The 22,046-nt window shown below is 32.8% G+C and overlaps 2 protein-coding genes across 3 annotated transcripts; both read right to left on the reverse strand.

Annotated features, from left to right (window-relative positions):
* Positions 1 to 7,194: 7,194 nt before the first annotated feature.
* LOC101257805 (uncharacterized) lies at positions 7,195 to 10,712 on the reverse strand. The gene is made up of 3 exons (XM_004229205.4): positions 10,314 to 10,712; positions 10,096 to 10,201; positions 7,195 to 7,483 (listed from the first exon to the last, which is right to left on the reverse strand). The coding sequence occupies exons 1-3, from the start codon at positions 10,482 to 10,484 to the stop codon at positions 7,401 to 7,403; spliced, it is 360 nt and encodes a 119-aa protein (XP_004229253.1). The 5' UTR covers positions 10,485 to 10,712; the 3' UTR covers positions 7,195 to 7,400.
* A 2,878-nt stretch (positions 10,713 to 13,590) lies between these two features.
* LOC101258408 (uncharacterized) lies at positions 13,591 to 21,157 on the reverse strand. 2 transcript variants are annotated; one of them, XM_004229270.5, is made up of 13 exons: positions 20,022 to 21,157; positions 19,408 to 19,489; positions 18,852 to 19,040; positions 18,644 to 18,708; positions 18,406 to 18,565; positions 17,783 to 18,028; positions 17,546 to 17,662; positions 17,230 to 17,418; positions 17,065 to 17,149; positions 15,698 to 16,641; positions 15,085 to 15,592; positions 14,789 to 14,979; positions 13,591 to 14,699 (listed from the first exon to the last, which is right to left on the reverse strand). In XM_004229270.5, the coding sequence occupies exons 1-13, from the start codon at positions 21,068 to 21,070 to the stop codon at positions 13,902 to 13,904; spliced, it is 4,623 nt and encodes a 1,540-aa protein (XP_004229318.1). In that variant the 5' UTR covers positions 21,071 to 21,157; the 3' UTR covers positions 13,591 to 13,901. The 2 variants fall into 2 exon arrangements, with proteins under 2 accessions (XP_004229318.1, XP_019070279.1); XM_019214734.3 differs by having other exon boundaries at positions 13,644 to 14,699; positions 17,065 to 17,146.
* Positions 21,158 to 22,046: the final 889 nt, after the last annotated feature.

Genomic DNA, 22,046 nt, shown 5'->3' on the forward strand with positions numbered 1-22,046 from the left:
TGGGATTTCGCAGTCTGTGACGGCCCGTCGCGCCTGCGACGGTCCGTCCTGCTGCCCGTCACAGAGTTCAGAGACTCAATTTCTCTGAAGAATCTGTGACGGTCCGTCACACCTGTGACGGTCCGTCCTGCCATTCCGTTACGAAGTTCAGAGAGTCGATTTCCGTACCCAATTTTCAGTTTTTCTAAGTGTTTTGAAATGAGACCCTGCGACGGTCCGTTGTGCCCATGACGGTCCGTCGTGGGGTCCGTCGCCTCAGCCTGTTTTTCCAGAATAAAATCTGCTGCTCAAAACGACTAAACAGGTCGTTACAAAATTGTTGAGGTTTTTTTTTCAATTTTTTCTTTTTCATCTTTTTTGATATATATGATCTCAGATTTTTAATGTATTTAGTTATTCTATTTTCTTAATTTAATGTATAATATTTTCTTTTCAACATTATGATACATTACAAGTTTATCACGCTCAATATGTCGTGTTCAAATTATATAATCTTATCATGTATCAATTGTTGTTATGTATTTGTAGTGTTTAATTTTTGTTCAGACTTATATAAATTAGAAGATTATATGCATGTACACATTATTCAATAAATATACCTGATACATAAATTCTATTACCATATTGATAAAGCATTGTGCATCACATTAATTGATAATATGTAATTTAGGGTCTTACACTGAGATTTATGTAAATTATATTAATTTTATTGGAAAAATGCACAAGTACCCCCTCAACCTATGCCCGAAATCTCAGAGACATACTTATACTATACTAAGGTTCTATTACCCCTTAAATTTATTTTATAAGTAATTTCATACCCCTTCTCGGCCTACGTGGCACTACCTTGAAGAAAAAATTCAACCAGCGTTGGGCCCACAAGATAGTGTCACGTAGGCTGAAAAGGGAGATAAAATTATTAATAAAATAAGTTCAAAGGGGTAATAGGACCTTAGTATAATTTAGGTGTGTCTCTGAGATTTCGGGCATTGGTTGAGGGGATACTTGTGCATTATCTCAATTTTATTCATTATTTGAAGAGTTGTTGTAATTTTCTGAAATAAATGATACAAAAATAATGTTCAATATAACGAACATTGATGTATCATGTGTGAAGTTTTGTAATTATGTGAAATTACTGATACAAATATAATGTTCATTGTTGTATCATTCAAAACCCGCAATATTAGAGTGTGTATCAGATACACTAAATTTACAAATGTGTCAAATACATACATAAAATACATTGCAAGTTACTACTGTAATATATTATTTGTATATTTAAGTGTTGGAAATTTTTTGTATCATGTTCAACTAGTGGCATTTAGGGGTCGTTTGGTACAAAGATGCATAATGCAGGGATTACTAACACATGAATTAGTAATGCAGGAATTAGTTTTTATCAAGTGTTCGGTAGATTGTTTCCTACCTAGTCTTATGTTTAGTTTAAAACTCTAGAAAAAGTCTATTTCCTATTATACCCTTGAGTTATTGTGAGATTTTGTATTTCATTTAACTAGTCAAGTTAAATACTAAAAAATATTTATAAAAATATTATTAATATTGAGGTGTGATATGTCACACGGTATATTTCTAATTTTTTGTTGGTCAAATATACCTTGAATTTAAACATGGATTTAAGACTACTTAACTTGTTCAAATACACGAAGTTTATTTTTAAAAAATATATATTTCAAGTGGTCAATCGACGAACTAAATTTATAAAAGAATCCCAAAAAAAATCAACCCAATATAACAACTCAAACATGGAGAAAAAATTTAAGTTTGTGAAATCATCAAATTACATTGAACAAATTTGGAGAATTTAAATGAATATTTATAAATATTCTCATATAAATCAAAAAGAACATTAATTACAAAAAAAAATAGGAAAAAAGATTTGGGGATAATTTAGTCATTTAGGGATCTTATCCAGGAATTGCTAAACCTTGGATTAGCTATCCCTCCTTTTCCTAGGGATAAACTAAGACCTTGTATGAGGTATAACTAATCTATGGATTAAGTTAATTAAAGTGACCAAACAATATTTTTGTTGGACTAAATTTTAATCCATGGATTCTTTGGATTAATACCTCCAACCAAACGGGTCCTTAGTATCGAATATAAATATGTTAGATTTATCAATTTGTATTGAGCATTAGTTACTCTTTTTAATCATTATGTATCAACTAAACATTAAGATACTTTGTGTTAAAATTATGTATCATTATATTATTAACTTGACATGTTTCTCATGATGATTTACTTTTTGTTGCTGCTTTTGTTAAGTCCCTTAGAAACGAAATCAACATTACTTCAAATGATTTCCGAACTGATTATCTTCGCACAAGATATGAAGCATTATTATGGAGGTATAGTACTGAAAAAGCTAAGTTACACTATTTTCACACATGATATATCAGATACATTATTTATCAAAATTTAACAAAATAATTCATTACATTTACATTCTACCATATTTACAAATGTTAATAATTTAACAGTGTTATTAAATCATCATCAATCAGAAATGAACATAAACCTAAGCAGATTTGTATTTCATAAAAGTAACATTTCAATATATTGAATCTAGAAACATAAAAATACAATACATTGAAGTGTATATGTTGTTATAGTGAAAAAAGTTATTGAATTGAAAAGGGAAAATGTACAAGTACCCCCTCAACCCATGTCTGAAATTTCAGAGACACACTTATACTATACTAAAGTCCTATTACCCCCCTGAATTTATTTTATAAGTAATTTTCTATCCCTTTTCAGCCTACGTGGCACTAGCTTGAATAAAAAAGTCAACTATCATTGGGCCCACAAGATAGTGTCACGTAGGTCGAAAAGAACTAGAAAATTATTAATAAAATAAGTTCAGGGGGATAATAGGACCTTAGTATAGTATATAAGTGTTCTCTGAGATTTCGGACATAGGTTGAGGGGCTACTTGTGCATTATCCCATTAAAAATTATAAACTAAAACATCAATGTATTCTAAAAAAAAGTCTATTTAAAAGCCTGTGTCAATCATCTTTAGGAAATAAGTACAAGATACAAGTCTGTTGGTTGTTACCTTCTTACCAACGTCCACAACAGTTTGTGTTAGCTTTTAATCAGCATTTTTCTTCCTCTTAATCGTCCAGGCATCCTCTTGTATCTCGGTGACAACACAATTTCTTTCAAAATAGACTCATGAATTGATCAATACATATGTAACTACAATTATACAAGATACCTTACAAAATGGCTACAAACTCATGTATGAGTCATAAATATTAGGCTTAAGTCATCTGCGGTCCCTTAAAGTTGTCCACATAATTCACTTAGACACCTGAACTAGGACTCATACCTATTGAATGCCTAAATTGTTCAAGACATGTGCCTATTAAACACAAAACGCTGATTTGGCAAAATAAGTGTACCTCACTTATTATTAGGCGCATGAATAGATTCAAATAACATTTTAGTTTTATTTATTTTTAAAAAATTTTACTTTTTTTTTTGTTTTATCAAACACCTGACATTAAGATTACTAAAAAAAATTGTTTAAAATTAATTTTTTTGATAGAGAAAAGAAATTGACTCCACTTCCAGCCATACTCTTCTTCGCCTAAACTTTCTGCATTTCTTTAAAGAAATTGACTCCACTTCCGGTCATAGTCTTCTTCGCCCAAACTTTTTGCATTTCTTTTCCTTTGTTATTTCATTTCTTTTCATATATATATATATACTAATTGATAAAAAAAGTTTGTTAGCCTCCATCCATCTCTATTTTTGCACTCTAAACAGACATTAACAGTCAAATTAAAATGTAAACTAATAAGTTTATTGTAAAAAAAATGATATCATAAATTCCATAGAATTAATTTGAACATTTTCGATTTCTTTTCGCCGATAATTTCAAAAAGATTCATGTCGATTTATTTTTCACAAGCATTTCAAAAATTACTTTGCTATGCACACAAATTGTAGGAGTAATAAGAAGAAGAAGAAAAAAAAGATGGTCTGCAGGAAGAATCGAGAGCGGTGAGTGGCAAGAAGAAGAACGACAAGGGTTTCAGTAGGTGGGACTAGATTAATTAGGGCTGGAAATTATTTTTATCTTTCAAAATTAAAAATTCATTTCTTAAGGTTAGATTGAGTTATTGACCACGTGTCACAATGTTATTGGTAACTTTATCAAAGTACAGCGTGTGAGTTACACGCATAATGTTTTTGTTGATTATCATTTTGTGTTTAATAGACACATTTGTTAATATTAAAGTGTCTAATAGGTATTAAGTCTGGTTAAGGTGTCTAAATAAATAATGAGGACAACTTTAAGGTGCCGCAGATGACTTTGGCCTAAATATTATATAAGAAGGTGCAACAAGATTACATATTCACCTATATTGAACACACTTTAATAATTGTGTTTTATACATAGAAAAACTTACACAATTCATAAAATTAAGTTATTAAAATACTCCCACATAGAACAATACATTTACAACATACATCAAATGTATCTTATACGTTATTGAAAATACATCAAGAAAATCATATCACAAAATCCATTACATACAGAAAAAGTTTATGATTATATAATGTATCTAGTAAAAAGATCTATAATGTATCATCAACTTGCTACAAATAATGTATCTTTACCAATTTATTCATATAGAAAATAATTTATTACAAACAGATCACCGTATAGATTTTTTTTATAAATTATACTAAACGAACATTGCAATTTAAATCACAAACACCAACATATGCAAAGCATGTAACAGATACAAAATATATAAATGTATAAATCTACAACACATATCTAGCAAACGATTTGATTACATAACACAATACTACAAATCATGATTTTTTAATCAGATTTTTTAAATCAAAAATTGAAATTATGCTTTATTTTTTGTATTTTGCCATTACAACCATCAAAATTATTTTATCCCTATACAGTTGCTTTACTTTCACTTTGATATTGTTCATATTTAACCTCAGTTTTCCGGACTCCTAAATGCCTCAATAAGATGAAAATATTTATCCTGAATCTTATCAATTTTGGATAATGGACAAAATACACATATACCAAACACAAAGAAAAAAATTAGAGATTCCATCACTTTTGTAACCTTCATAACTCACCTCGTTCACCCAAATTTTTTAATGCCTCAACAAAATCGACATATTCATCCTTTTGTATCAGTAACTTTTTTAAAATTTTTGAAATTATCACTTTTTTGACATTAATGATTGTTCAATGGAGAAGATGTAAATTAGAAATTTGATATTTATGAATTTGTTACTTATTAGAATATGGGCTGATAAGAATCAGTTAGGCGTAACTCAGGAAATTAAAATAAGTAAAAATAGATTTAGGTGCGCTAATCAAGGAAATTAAAATAAGTAAAAATAAATTTTACCTGATTTATGCCTTTTTAAGCGTAACAAAAATTTGTTTACAATGTATAAGATATTATGTAAACGGATGGTAGGTATGTATCTTACTGTCTTCTTTTTTAAGGGATTTTTGTAAATTGAATTAGTGAGGATATGATGTAATTTAGATCTTACATTATATGATTCATATATTTATACATATAATTATTAGAAATTGTCAAGCTCCGACCCTACACCCTAGACATGACCGACACTCAAAAATCATTGATGATCCACAAGCGAACCATTGACCTGAATGACTAGTTAGCGGAATACTTACCCAAGCAATGATAGGCTCAAAATAGAAATAAATTTATTAAACTCAAATACCTATCTCTTAAAATCTGAAAAATACTCAATAGTAATACTTATAGTTTGTAAACAACTCAAAAGAAAGTGAATATTGAGACACCTTGACTTTGTCTATCTATGAAACATCTACTATCAAAGAATGATGTTGGGACAAGACCCACAAAATCTCATAACTACTAAATAGAATGTAAAAGTGAAGTCTTTCGAATGCAAAGAGGCTCACCAAAAATTAGCTGAAGTGTAGAGTAATTTCAACGAAGAGCCTATCGATGATCATGAACACCCGTATCTGCATCATAAAAAGATGCAGATCGAATGACATCACTACATTGAATGTACGAGTATATAAGATAGTTGAATAACAAATAATTGACTTTAGAAAGAACTGCAATAGCTAAATATACTCATGCTAAATGTTAAGAAATAAAGCAGTTCAATCATTTCATCTATGAACTTAACATAATAAGTGATATATTAAAATACATTTTAACTTCATTGAGAGATTTTCTAACCGAGAACCATCACAATGAGCTACGTGTTCCATCACAAGAGGGATAATTCAATCTTTTCCCGCTCGTTGTAAGCCTAAATCTCGACATATTTACACCTAAATAAGGTTATAAACAATACTAATCGATATTATTACCTGTTTAATGCTTCCAAGTCTTGGAGCAAGGATCCAAGAGGAGAAAGCAAAAGTTTTTAAGCGTTCTTTCAATTTCATTAAAGAATTTGTTCTTTCAAGTATGTAAAGCTATTCATAGTGATGGACTAAGTTCGTCCTCAGACTACACATCTAAATTAATTTAGGATCCAAGAGGAGAAAGCTAGGGATTTCGGGCGTTCCTTCAATTTCGTCAAGAACTTTATTCTTTCAGGTGTAAAGCTACTCATAATGATGTACTAAGTACATCCTCACACCCTATAACTAAATTTATTCATTAAAAGCTAAGGTCTTGAAAGGAAGTTGTAAAAAAAAAAGTTCAGAGGGTATGTTACCCTTAATTTAGTTAATATGTATCTCTGACATTTCGGTCGTAGTCTAGAGAAAAACTTGTGCATTTTTCCGTAAAAATAGCATATCCCAAAAAGATTATTTTGCCTTTAATGGAATGATTTATAGTTCATAGAAATCTAAGATTTTAGATCACAAGTATTTTAAAAAAAATCTTAAATTTTGTGTTAAAATAATTCGTGTAACACAAATTGAAATGGAGTAAGAAGTAAATAGCGTAAACAACCACCATTCTATTTCAAGCCTTCACCGCATATTAGACAATTGTTGTCATTCTTCACACGAAGTCGTCAAATGCCTTATAAAAGTACAATCAGAGTCATGATCAAATGCTACTCTTGGCAGTTCCCACACCACTTTTTTTTTTTTAAATGGGCAAGCAATGTCCTTGGTACTCAATAAAGCCATTGTTTCTGTTTTGCCTCAAGTTATCATAAAGCACGAACACCTTAGAGAAGTTTGATCAAGTTTAGAATTGTTTACACAATGTAAAAGCAGAAATATACAGGTACAATTGAATTTTCCACCAAATTGTTGCAGCTTGGAATTTTCAATTGAATAGTACAAACTCAAAATATAGCATCATCATCCAAGTTAACTCTCATTAGTGTCTCCATCAATGTTATTACCAAGTTCACCCAGATTTGAACAGAAGTACAGCTTTTGAATCCAAATAGAAGTAGACAAAGTGGTTTGTTTCATGAGTCACATAAGAGCCTACAAGAGACAGCACACAAATATCACCACTGTAATTGCAAATGAGTTGTAAATCAAGCTATTCATTTATAATCATATCTTCTAAGCAAACATATTCTTTTGGGAAGAATAATGAGCAGCACAAGTTTCATCCACTCAAACTCTAGAAGCTGTCGGCATACTACAAAAAGTTATCTGCTTTGAACTTCACAAGAAATAGGGTTAAACTGTCTAGCGCATAGAACCTAAGCATGGACCCACTAAACTTTAAACCGTAGTAAGATAGGTGCGACAAACATTACAAAGGTATTGCTTTACAGAATCCATCAAGCATTATAGATAGAAGGCATTTGAGAGGATGGAATTGCTTCGACATACCAACATCTTAAATTTGTAAAGTTCGGTTATTGACCATAATTTAACTTGGGTCTACTCAAAGATGGAGAATATAAATATAGCATTCTTGCTTCTGCAAATTGAATGTCACTTCTACTTTTTGGTCATTCCAGCTAATATTAACTTCCACAAATAGTTCTACCAGTCCGCATAAAGACACCTTGACAGAGATCAAATTTCTACTTTCTGCATCTTAGATCCTTAAGGCATTTCCACATTATTTTTCTCTTTCAAGCCCAAATCTCTAAAGATCTACTTACCAAACAGTCCAAGTAATATACGAGGTTGCCTTTTTTGGCGTATACTGAACGTTACCTTTTTTTTTTAAGAAATGTAATGCCACTTGCAAACTCCTATGAACTAGGGCAACTGTCTCATTGCAACTAGCACTGACAAACGATGCATGGAAGTGGAAGTATTAGTTTCATTCTCAATGGGAAAAAGGTGAGATCCACTGCAAGCCAACAAAGAAAAACTTTCTTCTACGGCAAAGCTTTCACTCTAAACAAGCAGAACAACCACAGTTTGGAAGTACGGATGAGTTGGAAAGATGACAAGAAATAGTCACATATAGTCTTAGCACTTGGAAAACTGACGACTCACACAAATAGCATACATCAAGAAATGAAAGAAGCAACAATTAGTTTATCGCAATTGCAAAATATATTTAACTTTTACATTGAGGCGTGTGATTAGCCCATTGTTCAGTGTACACACAATTGTAATCAGCTGTTCTTCAAAAAAAAAAGTAGGGAAACACAGCCATGATACTCTTCATATGCTACTCATAAGTATGAGCGAAATAAGATACTTGTTTAGACACATCCAACTAATAGTCACTACATCATCCACCATTTGTGCTTCTTAAAAAAGGCAATCCGGTGCATAAAGCAAGCGCGTTCATGTAGAGTCCAGGGAAGGGCCTTTCCTCAAGGGGTGATGTGAGCCATGTACCTTTTTTAAAAAAAATAAGCACCATTTGTGCTGCTTCCAAGAGCAAAAAAGGGTACATTGCTCACATAGCACCTATGCTTATCAGTAACACTCTCTCACAAGACCTTTTCTAATCACAAGGAATTCATATAATGACTAGTGCAATTTCAGGAAAAGGGTCGTCAATCGCACTTTTAGGAACAATAACGTACTTACTGGAGATTGGGGAAGGTATACATAGACCTTACCTCTACCTTAGAGGTGAAGTAAAGAGACGGTTTCCGATAGACCTCTGATTCAATACAAAAACAGTACATAATGAAAGTACAAGAGACAATAGATAGTTAACAAAAACAGCAGACAGTAACAAATTAGTATTACAACAAAATAATACTACAAATGAAACGAAATAATAGATAGTGATAGAGATCAAAGAACAAGAAAAGAGTAGTTCTACAACTATTAGTAAGGGCAACAAGACAAAGCACTTCTATCAACTAAATTTTTACCCTAATTCATGTCTTTCACATCTTTCCTATCTACGGTCATATCCTTAGTAAGCTGCAACTGCATCATGTCATATCTAATCATCTCTCCCAATATTTTTTTGGTCTACCCTACCTTTTCTAAATTCATCCATAACCAACCTCACACCTCTGCACTGCGGCATCCGTGCATCTCCTCATCACGTGCCCGGACCATCTTAACCTCACTTCCCGCATCTTGTCTTCCACTGAATTTGAATTCTAGAGAGCTCATTGTTCTCCAATGAAACTTAAGTTATATAAGAGACTAGAGATTATGGCACTTCCTGGTTAGAATCAACACCAAAGAGAAGAAAATGCCCCCCTCCATTATAGTTCCCTAATAATCTTTATCATAATCCTTGAGAAGATCACCTAATAGAGGTAGATCGGATCCATTCATACATACCTTTTTAATTGCAATAGGTATCCAGACCAGCTTGTGCAAAACCTCATACTAATTCACCTGGTACTTGGTACTAACACTGTGAACAAGGCCTATAACTCACCTAATGCTACCTCTATGATCCATTCACAAATCATCCTACATGCATAAGTATGATCTATTGGGAAACTCAAGACAAGGTTTTTATGAAGTGCTAGATCCACAAAATTCTGAATATGAATTGCATATCATCTGATCAGATCACGGGGATACAACATATTAAGTTTCATTTAACATATAAATTTTAAAGCTATCAACCAATACTAGTACAAATGAAAGATTGATATCTTCTATACAAGTTGCATTAAGTAATTCATTTAAAAACTTTGATTTACCGAAGTTTTTTCCGACGATGCAATGCCAAGTAGGACCGTACTTCTTATCAAACTCCTTCTTAATCAGTTCAGCTACATCCTTCTCTACATTATGCTTCTCAAATGCCTAATCACATACACAAAAAAGCACAAAAACGCATTAATTCATAGAATTATAACGGTATAAGTTGGAGAAGAAGACACGATTGTAATCTGCAAAGCAGCGAGAGGATATATACAGCAATAGCAATGTCGACGGCCTCCTTTTGTACATCAGGTTTCATATCGGCACTCTTTATGGTAACTTTTGTGCCGGTAGGAGAAGGAACGGAACCTGATGAGATTCTCCGATCATCGGAGGTAGGCTTCACAGCCGGAGCTCCTCCGCTTTTCTTTGCGTCTTCGCTCATGTCTTCAGCTTTATATCAGGTTTGAGCCGTCAAAATACTTCGCCTGAACTGTAGAACAGCCCCTCTCGGACGGCGGGTGGTGGTGTGGAATAAGTGAGAGAGAGTTGAGAGGGGTGTGGGGTGGGCAGGGGCGGTGGGTGAATGATGTGTGTGGTCTTTCTTATTTCCAATTTTCGAAAGATCGTATCGAATAAATTTTAGGTAGCTTTTGATTTTTAAATTTTGAACGTATTTAGAAAAGATAAAAGATATTTTTAAATATTTATTTTTAGGTTAAAAATATCAAAATAAGCTAAAAGTTAAATTTGAATATGAACTACATATGAATTTTAGCTTTAAATTTAAAGAGGAGTATTGAAAGTTCTCTTAAAAGGATAAATATATTCTCGAATTATTATGACTAATATCCTCGTCATATTTTTGAGACATTAATGTTTTTTTGTCCAAAAACTAGAACATATATACCATTTATATTAATGGATATACATGTAACGTAATCTTGTTCCTATTTAGTCTTCCGTTAGAGTAAAGGAAATATATACTCTAGTTTTTGGACGGCAAGAGAACCAATGTCCCAAAAGTATGACGGAGGAGGGTATGCGCATATCATTATAATAGTCCAGGGATAAATTTGTTTGTTTTCCCCTTAAAATTGTCACAAAGATATTAGTTTTGATTATTGATACTCTTAAAAATATTTTTCTATTTAACTAACTAAATTTAGATATATCATTGAATTGTCAAATGACATAACAAAGTAATCTCTAGTTCTTATAGGAACACTTAACTTATAATAAAAAAATTAAAAAAAATATTTTAAAACACCATTAAATTTTATGAGAATATAGAAGTATGTTCCAATCATTGTGTTTCGTCGGTCAAGTAAAGATACACTTTAAAAATTGTCAATAATTCAAAGAAGTATGTTAAATTTTGAGATAAGTGTCAAAAATACACCTAAACTATATTTTTTTTTAGTTTCATATCTAAACTATTGAAAGTTTGAATTCCATACCTAAATTATCACCTTTTAGTTTGAAAAACACACATCTCTCTTTTATTTCACTCTCATCATAGTATGTGTAATAGACTCTATCTCTTTTATTTTAAAGAATTTTTACATCATACTCCCCATGGACAAAATATTCAACCTTGATAAAAAATAAATAAATTATTAGTATAAGTTAAAATTAAAATAAAAAACTATTATGAAAAAATAATATTTTCTTTATAAAATAAAATGTAAAATATTTCTTACCCCACACCATTTATTAAAGTTTTTTATTTTGCTTAAATTTCTTTTATAAAAGTATTTCATTTTTTACTTCATCTCCTCCCCTCATCAAATACTAATTTAGTATTATTTTATTTTCTTAAAAATATAATTCTATCCATCTCACTTAACCCTCGGTTTTCAATTTTTTTCCAGTGGTTAGATATACATATCGAAAATATTTTTTACTTGACGCCACAGGCTTTTTATATTTTTTAGTTGTTTATGTTATATTGGGTACACAAGTAGAATTATTTTTCTAAAAATATTGTACGTGCATATCTAACACAAAATTAAAAAAACGTAAAAAAAATAAAAAATTAGAAGAGAAAAATTAAATAGGAGGGTAGACTCTTTTAAATAAATCAATTTGTATCGGGGGTGGGAGGAGAGAGGATGAAATATGAAATTTTTATAAAAAAAAAAAGAAAGAAGAATAGGGTTATCACCGGGGAGGAGTATGTGGAGGAGATGGTGAAGTGAGATAAGAAAAATAATTTAATGTTTTATATGGATAGTAATTTTTAATTTTTAGTTAATATTAATTTTTTATTATTTAATTTTTATCTAGATAAAATATTTTATTTATGTGAAATGCATGTGTCAAAGTTTTTTCATATAAAAGAGAGAGTGAACTACACACACCACTGATGTGGATTTCTCAAACTAAAAAGTGCTAGTTTAGATATGAAACTCACACTTTCAATAATTTAATTATAAAACTAAAAAAAAAAAATTAGATGTGTTTTTTTTATAATTTATCTCTTAAATTTTTTGAAATATACTTACTATGTTTCTTTTGTTTTGTTTTACGTGACAGATAAATGTTTCTTTTGTTTTGCTTTACGTGACAGATAAAAATTGCTACGAGGTGGTGAAAGTCTGAGAGTGAAGAGTACGAATTCAACTTTATTGCTGTCACACTGCTCATTTGTCCTTCACTTTTTTCCTTTTAAATAAATACTCTCTTCGTTTAAAAAAGGATAATCTAATTTGATTTAGAATGGAGTTTAAAAAAAAGAAATAAAAAATTTTAATTTTGTATTTCAGAATTAAAGTTATATCAAATATACCAAAATATCATTGAATCTCGTGATCTTAAACATGTCACATGGAAAGTTAAAGTTAAAGTATTGTCAAAAAAAAAAAAAAATCATTTTTTAAAAATAAATTTAAAAGAAAATAAAGTTATTCTTTTTTAAACGGAATGAATAATAATTTTTACGTATCTAACTTGTGTACAATTTAAAATTGATGGAGGAAATCAATACTACAAATCAAGTTTTTCATACTAAAAAGTTTTTGGAGAAATCATAGTAAAAGTAACACACTTTAAATAGTATATTTTCATTTCAATTTGTATGATATTTTTATCTTGTAAAAGCCAATTCAATTAATTAGTATTTAAAACTAAGTTGAATAAGATCAATATAAATATTTAAAACTATTCAAAATTATTATAAACTATATTTTTTTCTCATTTCAACATGGTAAACAAATATATTTTGAAATACTAATTAAAGTTTATATAATTTCAATTTCAAAAAGTGAAGTATCAAATAAATTAAAACAGAGAAACAATAAATTTTCTTAGATCTTTCAAGGTAATGGAAGTTATAATTCTGGCCGTTTTCAATCTCCATTCAAAATTAGTTATGATTTGCATTTTCGAAACTTAAATACATAGGGGTCATGATTTTGTTGAAAAGAAGACAAGTTTCCAAGATTTGATTCGTTAATTGAGTACGATTGTACGACTCAAGAGTATGATAGTAACTCCAAACGTTAGATTTTAAAACATACAAAAGAACGCTTACACTAGAAATCAATAAGTTTGTTGAAACAATAACTCCATAAATATAAGTTAGTTACATAGTCACTGTATATCCCAATAGTAATAATGTGGAATTTGCTTCTTTCATCTTTTAGATGCTATGTCATTACTCAATACTTCTAATGCATAAAAAAAAAAAAGAAGTAAAAACTATACACAAATCAAATACATTATTCTTCACCAATAACTACAAAGGAATTTCCAAAAGACTGCTACAGAAAAGAGAAATTGTTGAAAACTGGAAGCGCTTGCTGGCATCTCTCAAAGGCGTAAAAACTTCAAACCTTTTCTTCATATTTACATGTCTTTATTATGCTTCGTCATCCGAGTCCTCAACGACTCTCCTCATTTTTGCTCTTTTTGCCTTAGGAAGATCAGCAGCAGCTTCAGCTTCACTCTCAGACTCCGAAGCCTCTATTGCTAGTGGACTGTTGCATGCCTCTTCCACTTCATTTCCTTCATCATCATCAGCAGCACCGGCCACCGAATCATCTTCTACTTCATATGGACTATTGTATGCCTCCTCCACTTCATTTCCTCCATCATCATCACAAGCACCGGCCACTGAATCATCTTCTACTCCATGTGGACTATTGTATGCCTTCTCCACTTCATTTCCTTCATCATCATCAAAAGCACTGGCCACTGAATCATCTTCTACTCCATGTGGACTATTGTATGCCTCCTCCACTTCATTTCCTTCATCATCATCAAAAGCACCGGCCACTGAATCATCTTCTACTCCACGTGGACTATTGTATGCCTCCTCCGCTTTATTTCCTTCGTCATCATCATGAGCACTGGCCACTGAATCATGTTCTACTCCATGTCCTTCATCACGAAGGTTTTCTGATGATTCTCTCTCACCTCTTGCTGCGCCATTATTGTCTGCATCTTCTTCTACAGGAAAATTCTGTGGTTCTATAATCTTGAAGTCCCTGGCGGTGCTTCTTTTTGCATGCCTCAGCAAATTTATTTTTGTTGCCTTGCTAATTTGTATGAGATATTTCTCACAGTCTTCTATTTGGTAAATCAAGTCGGGAATGCATCTGTTCTCCCTTTTGATTTTGCTGACGAGTGCTTTCGATTTCGTGCTGTCTAGTTGTTTCTACAAGTCAAGCAGGTTGAATTAAGAAACTTACTTGAACAAAAGAAGTGAAACTTTAGCTTAAACAAGAGTCCCCCCAGATCTTTTACCATTTGCATCAGTGGCACAAAATTGTAGAGAGGAGCTGTTAGCTGCCTGCAAGTTATTTCCACAAGCTTTTGGTACTTGAGGCTTGGTAAAGGTTGCTGCACACCTTTGGAAGCAATTAGAAGCTTTGACATTCGGGCTAAGTTCTTGTAAAACCTTGCAGCTAACTTGACCAACTGCTCTGCCTGAGGATCTGCCATTCATCTTGGAGTTAGATGATTAACATATAGTATAGATTAATAAATAACGAGAATATCTAGATTAATTAATAACGAGAATATCTAGAATTTTAACATACCCTTAAGGTTCATCTTTACAAAAGAAGATAACACTTTTACAACAGCTTCTGCTCTTGAATAAAGAGTCTCTTCAAGCGCCAATCGTGTATCCTTTTCACCATTTTGATTAACCAAAACAGCTCTCACACTTGGAAGAGAGTATATCTTCAGTTTCATTATGACCCATTCAGTTTCATGAATAACTGATTCGACTAAGTCCAATAATAGTGAAGCTAGTGGGGCACTAGTTGATCTGTTTATAATTGAATATGCATCCAGTGTCACTTGTGAATCTCCCCTTTCTGATTCTGATCCCAACACTTTTAATAGCTCTGTAGCCATGTCTTCGGCAATAATTAAGTCGTTTGGTGGTGAAGTTAACAATATAGCAATAGATACAATACTTTTAGCAGCCTTGGGATTTGATGTTTTACTAGTCTTGCAGATACATTTAGCCCAATTACCAACAAGATTCCTTTGTTCCTCTGGCAATTTATTGCTAATTAACATGATAACATCACAAAGAACCTGACAGAAAACATAATACAGATGGTACTAAGTAAAAAGAACAGTGCAATACATCATGCAAAAAACTCATGAGCAAATCAAAGATTCCTAATCGTACGCATTTACCTCAACTTCACGGAAGAAAGAACGTGTAAGCAGCATAGAAATCAGTGGCTTTATGCTGTTTTTGATAAATAATTCTTCACTTGTATATTTGTAAGGAATGTCATCAGCTTTTTCGCATTCAGTATCACGGTGGCCATCCATAGCATTGCCGCCTTCATCCCCAGGACCAGAAACTGTAGCCAAGTCATCTATAAGAACAGAATAATCCGACTCATGCAACATTACTGCCAGCAATTCTTTCAAAGAAAGAAATCCCAAATGGATATATTCCTTCCTGTCATCAAGATCTTTTTTCATATTAGCATCTTTTTTCTTACTATCAAACATAGATTTTGGTTCAGAGAGGAGGCACCAAATCATTTTCAGCAAAGGGGAGCCCAACTGCTTGATCTCCCCATAGATCAACATTTTTAGAGGATCTTGCTGTCGCATAACAGAGGATGCTTTTAGCTGCCGAAGGCAAATGTTAAGAGTAAAAGAAAGAATTTTATAATACTGAGTCGGTGCCTTTCCAGATGATGATTGGCTATGCTTTTGAGAGACCACATTTTTGTTAAAACCATCACATCTCCATGATTCTACAGTGTTTTGCAATAGCTGATAGATAATTGAAGTTGCTAATAGAGGAACTTGTTCTGGACATAATTTGCTGCCTCTAAATTCAAGCTCCTCTGGAGCATTGCTTGCAGTGGTCCGTATAGAACCTCTTTGAGTTGAACCACCACCCTGCCTACATATGTTTGGTTCCAGAGATTCATATATACCAATAAAGTCAAACAATTCTTTTTCCAACTCCAACTTTTTCCCATCAGTTGTTTTCCCAAACTCAGTCCCTACTATATTCAACATCACCTCAATTATTCCCAATAAAATTGAAGAATAACATCTCCGTTTTTCCCCTTCCAAGTGACTAGAGTCTGTATCCTGAGTTTTGCTGAGTAAGCCTGATCTAGCATGAAATAAACAACATCAAACAAACATCAGCCTTGCTAAACAACTAGCAATGAATTTTCTGCAGAGCAAAGGAAGGTGAAATATCTGTATTTCGAGAGTGAAAAAGGCGATCAGAGTCAACAACACCCAATTTGATGTGGAGTTAAAAGAAAACTGTCAACTAGTGTTCAACATAAGCTGCTTGAGAACCCATTTGGATGGGCTTATCACTTCTGGCTTATTTTTGTTATTTTAGCTTCAAAACACTATTTAACTTTACCTAGACACTACAAAAGTGCTTAAAAGCTATTCTGGCTTTAATGCACCTAAAATAAGTCAATTCAAACAGGCTCTGAATCAAGAAAAATCAACAATAGCAATGATAACTGTATCAAGTTAAGCTTTATTCAACCTGGATCAACAATCTCACACACCTTCCATATCTGCATTTCTTAGGTAGTTTCGGATCTTTAATAATGCATTGGACAGTGACCCTTTGGACCATGCTTTTCCAGCCTGCTGCAATTTGATCAAATGCCAAAATAGCATGTCACAAGCTTTGAATGAGGGGAGATATCTTGCGTCTTTAACTAGAGTACCTCATTCTCTTGTGTCAGAGAGAAGCCAAAGCAAGTCCATGAATCTGAAGGATGGTCGGCTTTCCCATGTGGCTGAAGAAGAAGCATCCAGGAGATACAGGAGAGAAGGCAGTCTAGTGGCTCTTGAATATACACTTTCCCACTCTCTGATTTAGTACATTGGTTAACATCCAGTAGAACATCTGCATCCTGAAATAAACAACCAGCATGACAGGTAAGGCAATGACAACTTATTTACGTAAGGATAAATTAAAAGGTTCTTCCTTAGAGTGATATTGTAAGAAAGTCAGATTAATAGTCAGAAAAATATCCATACCTCTCTGTAAAATCGCAATAAATGAGGGAAGAGAAAATCGAAAACAGCCCCAGAAGTTAAAGGATCCACCAATACAAGCTTAAGAAGTCCAAGATATAGAATCTCTCTGACCTTCGCCTAAAAAGAACACTTCCCCATGAGTAGTATTTTCGCCACTTACACAGGAAGCTCATGGTTCAAGATGTTAATTGGGGAAAACGAAGAAAAGAGACGGAGAGGAAGTATGTAAAATGATACCTGTTGAAAGAGGCACCTCTGTAACAAACCATTTAGCTCCTGGAAAAGACTGGAACCAAGTGCACGGAAAACTTCAGCTTGCTGGCTGCTACTAGCTTGACTGCTTGAGTCTTGACAAGAAAATGGTCCATCTTTCATTGATTGTTTTTCAGCCAATATCAAATTGACAATTGAACTTGTTGCAGCAAGACGGATTGAGTCTTCTTGTCTAAACATCGCTTTACGCAAGACCAAGATAGTATAGTCCTTCAACATTAACAAGATAGGATAAATAATGACGGAACAAAGAAGAAACAGAAAAGGATGAAGACATTGACCTCAAAGTTTTGACTCTAATGAAGAATATAGAGATAATTATTCACTACGGCAAGAGAAGAGAGGAAGTACAGATGAATTAGGAAGCAAATTTTGATATGTTTAGTTTTTAAGTTCATTGAAAGAGAATAGCAAACAGCTTCATTAAGAGTCTTAATTGATATTGAATCCTGCTCAACAGGCACTATTAGAATAGTCCAGTTTTGCTGTAACATCCTCAAGGTCCGGTGCGCTATATTTAAGTTTCTCAATCTGAGAAAAGTAACATATTCAATAATACGAAGAAACTGTAAGATATCAATGAGTACCTGAAGATCACGACTTAATCTGTTTAGAGGCAATAGGACAGCAACAAGATGAGATGAGACCTTGTCATTCATGAATGTGAAATAATCCAAAAGTTCCTTAAGATGTGAAATGTGCTCCAACATTGGGTATGTACAATGATGGATAAGACAACCAAGCAGTCTGTTAAGTACAAATAAATAATTGGTAAACAGCATCAAAAAGTATGGACCAAAATCCTTTGCTAACAATTGCAATTACCTTATAACAGGAAAGCCTTGTTCAGGCTTTAAAGAGAGGATACGTAATTTGCATTGCTCTATTATCTGCAACAATCAGCAAGGGTAATTATAACTTGCAGCATCATTTCCTTGTACCTTATATACCGGAAGATCTACTAAAACATATCAAAACCAAGACTTTTTAGAAAATAATACCAAGGTTGGATGAACATAGACCTCATACTAACCTCACTTCTTGCCATATCATGAACCTCAAATAAACTTTTGAGAACCTGAGTACCAAGCTCGTCAGGACCCATCACATCATCAGACTTATCAAAAAAATTACTTCCTTCTTCAATTCCTTCAAGCAACACAAATCCAAGCTGTACAATACTTGGAACCACATGTTCTCTTCCACAATTGCTCTCACCAACCTATGGATAAAGAAGAAAGACATAACAAAATCACATATACACACAATTAATCCTCTACAGAACAGTTTATTTGCAGCTATAAACTCCAGCAAATAGATGTTGGTCATCTTTTCAAAAGAAGTCTTCCAAGTTTATAATGTTAACAATATGTCATATTACATTCTTATCATCTTCTTGTATATCAAAGAAATCATGCAGTCTTTATTCTCATATTTTATATTCTGATCAGGAATGTATGGAAGTATGGATGATTACTTAATGCATAGGGGAAGAACCTCTGAGCAATCACCTCTCACAAATCACAAAGACATGTAGAGGAGTAATTATATAATTACATGCATGAGTTAAAAAGGCAAAAGGATCTTACAGCTCTTAGCACTGCATTCTCCATGTCTTTGTAAGTATGCAAATAGTGTTCCTTCAAGTTACATGATAGCCACTTACAGCTCCTGAAATGCAATGACATTACAATGGAACACGGAAGTAGTGTCAAAAATAACAGTTTACAGAATTAATTATGGTGTTAGGTTACTATTCTTTCAGCAAATACAATATTGATTACTATGGAAAAAGTCTTGAAGTTCGGCAACAACTTGTACTTTAATGGAATAGGTTCTCATACATTCTAGGGAAGGAACCAAATCAGGCTTAAACTAGTACAAACAAATAATCCCTCATCAAAAATAATGACAGAGTATGAAATACGAGGTAAAACTATACCTTTTCTGGTCTCAATCGGGACACTGAGTCCATAATTTTCGTAAAACATGATAAACATATATAGAATAATCTCAATTTTTTTATTACAAATATTTAAAAGACTCTTTGAAAAAATTACTATTAAAGACAAAGCTGTGTATATGGCAAGAGGATTACATTATGGAAAAAAACAGTATAAGTTCTACTTAAACATCAGTACTAATCCAACAAAGATAATCGATGAATAGGAGTAATGACAAAGAGAGATCCAGCAAAATGTACCTGGCAAACTTCAAGTCTTTATAAGCAGCAAGAAGTGATGATTTCAGAACCCCAATAGAGCTCTCAGTGAGCCTCTTCACTCTAGCAACTGACAACAACATTGCAACAGTAAAATGATTAAACACTCGATAATCAGATCTCACTAGCCCTAACACCTCTTGTCCCAAAGAAGGATTTTGCTTCACAGCAAAATTCACATGAAGCAACACAGTCCCTTCAACTTGCCTCATTATTGAACCACCTGACTTCACCCCACCAAAGTACATCACAATCCCTTCAATAACTTCCTTCTTATCAAAACCTTTTGATCCCAATACCAACAATTGATACACCAACCCAGGCAAATCCTGCAAGTCCACATTCTTCATTCCACTAAATACCCTCTCCAAAAATTCCTTCCTTTTCCCCTTCCCAATAAAATTCAAATCCTTAACAATTTCAACCAATTTTAACAACAAAACCTTACTCCAATCACAGCTAAGCATTTCATCAAACACCTTATCAACATATGCCAAAGGCTTACCGATCTCATTAGAAAATCTGATCAGTTCAAGACATTTAGCAAATATAGCTAGAATATGGGTATCCTCAGAATCAATAATCCGAGGTAAATACGATATGATCAAATCGACTATTGCCGGTAATTCTTGAACCTGAACTGTTACAATATGAGTCACGAAGAGTTGGAAAATGGAGAGAGAGGATTTGTCATGGGGGATTTTATGGGATGTGAAGAGGGAAATGTAGGAAGAAAGAAGAAGAGGGATGAGAGGGGAAAGTGAAGTGTGGAGTTGGGTAAGGGAGAGAAGAGCTGAGAGGTATTCGGAGACGGCGAGTGAGGGGTTAGGAGAAGAGGCGCGTGTGTGGAGATAGGATACGAGGGTCTGGTGAGAGTCCTCCGAGAGAAGAAAAGCGGGTAGAGGAGTGGAGGATTGCGGATGATATAGTTGAGCTAATTGAACTATATCGGCGTCAGTCAACGACGGCGGAAGCGGTGGTGATTGATGGTAGCGGACGGCGGAGGGATTTTTGGATGCGGTGGAGGTCATGGCGATGGCATATGTGCGTCGGAAGTTAGTGGAAGGAAATGAAGTTTTGCTAGTTCGTTTTGCGCGGGAAATTGAAAAAGGTGGAAACAATTTTATTTTTATTTTTAAGCAAAAACTACATAAATGGGTCATTAAATCCAAAACAATTACAAGTTCATACCCAAATTCAAAATGTAATTACTGCAATACTCATTCTCCCATAAATAATCACGGTTCATACCCTTCAATAATGGTGATAATTTTCGTTTAATCAAATACTAAATCAGTATCATTATTGATATCATTAATGTTGATAATTTTGTTTAACTGATATAAACAAATGTGTGTGTATATATATACATACACTTTCTTACGGTATTATTGATTAATGAATAATTTCTTACCAAGAAACATTAATGATACCAATACAATTTCTATGATATTGATTTAGTATCAGTTGTACGAAATCATCGGCCTTAATTATACTAATAGAGTATATGATATTGATTCAGTTAAGAGAAATTAGTAAGAAGGTATATCATATAATTATTTAGTGGATATGAATGTAAAAAGGTATATTTTTGTAATTGTTTTGCTTTTATCGAATATTTTTGCTTATTTTCCCCCATTTGTTACTCTTTTTTCTTTTTAGGAAAAAAGACAAAAATATCTATCTTTGAGAAATATTCATAAATATCCTCCTTTTACTTTTGGGTCTATAAATACCCTTAATATTTGCTTTTTGGACCAAACATACCCCTCAAACTAATAGAACTAAAATCAAGCTTTGACTTTTTTAAGAGAGTCACATGGCATTTTTCAATTAGTTACAATTTTAATTCTTAAAAAAAAATTATATAGAAACCATGTAGTTTTTTAAGAGCTCAACTCATTTAACCGATTTAAGTTAAATAGAACTTTTCCATCTGGGGTTTGCAACTCTTTTTAGTCCGATTATGACAATTTTGAAATAATAAGGATCGTTAATTATTTTTGT

This window comes from Solanum lycopersicum, chromosome 1, assembly GCF_036512215.1.
Source record: "Solanum lycopersicum chromosome 1, SLM_r2.1".
Classification (NCBI taxonomy): domain Eukaryota; kingdom Viridiplantae; phylum Streptophyta; class Magnoliopsida; order Solanales; family Solanaceae; genus Solanum; species Solanum lycopersicum.

Coding starts and splice junctions, on each gene's coding strand:
- LOC101257805 (XM_004229205.4), bottom strand. CDS start 10,484: ATGAGCGAAGACGCAAAGAAAAGCGGAGGAGCTCCGGCTGTGAAGCCT. Junction 10,202..10,313: donor CCGTCGACATTGCTATTGCT/GTATATATCCTC, acceptor GTATGTGATTAG/GCATTTGAGAAGCATAATGT. Junction 7,484..10,095: donor CATCGTCGGAAAAAACTTCG/GTAAATCAAAGT, acceptor TGTCTCTTGTAG/GCTCTTATGTGACTCATGAA.
- LOC101258408 (XM_004229270.5), bottom strand. CDS start 21,070: ATGACCTCCACCGCATCCAAAAATCCCTCCGCCGTCCGCTACCATCAA. Junction 19,490..20,021: donor AAAGACTTGAAGTTTGCCAG/GTACATTTTGCT, acceptor ATTGCATTTCAG/GAGCTGTAAGTGGCTATCAT. Junction 18,029..18,405: donor GATTAAGTCGTGATCTTCAG/GTACTCATTGAT, acceptor TTAATGTTGAAG/GACTATACTATCTTGGTCTT.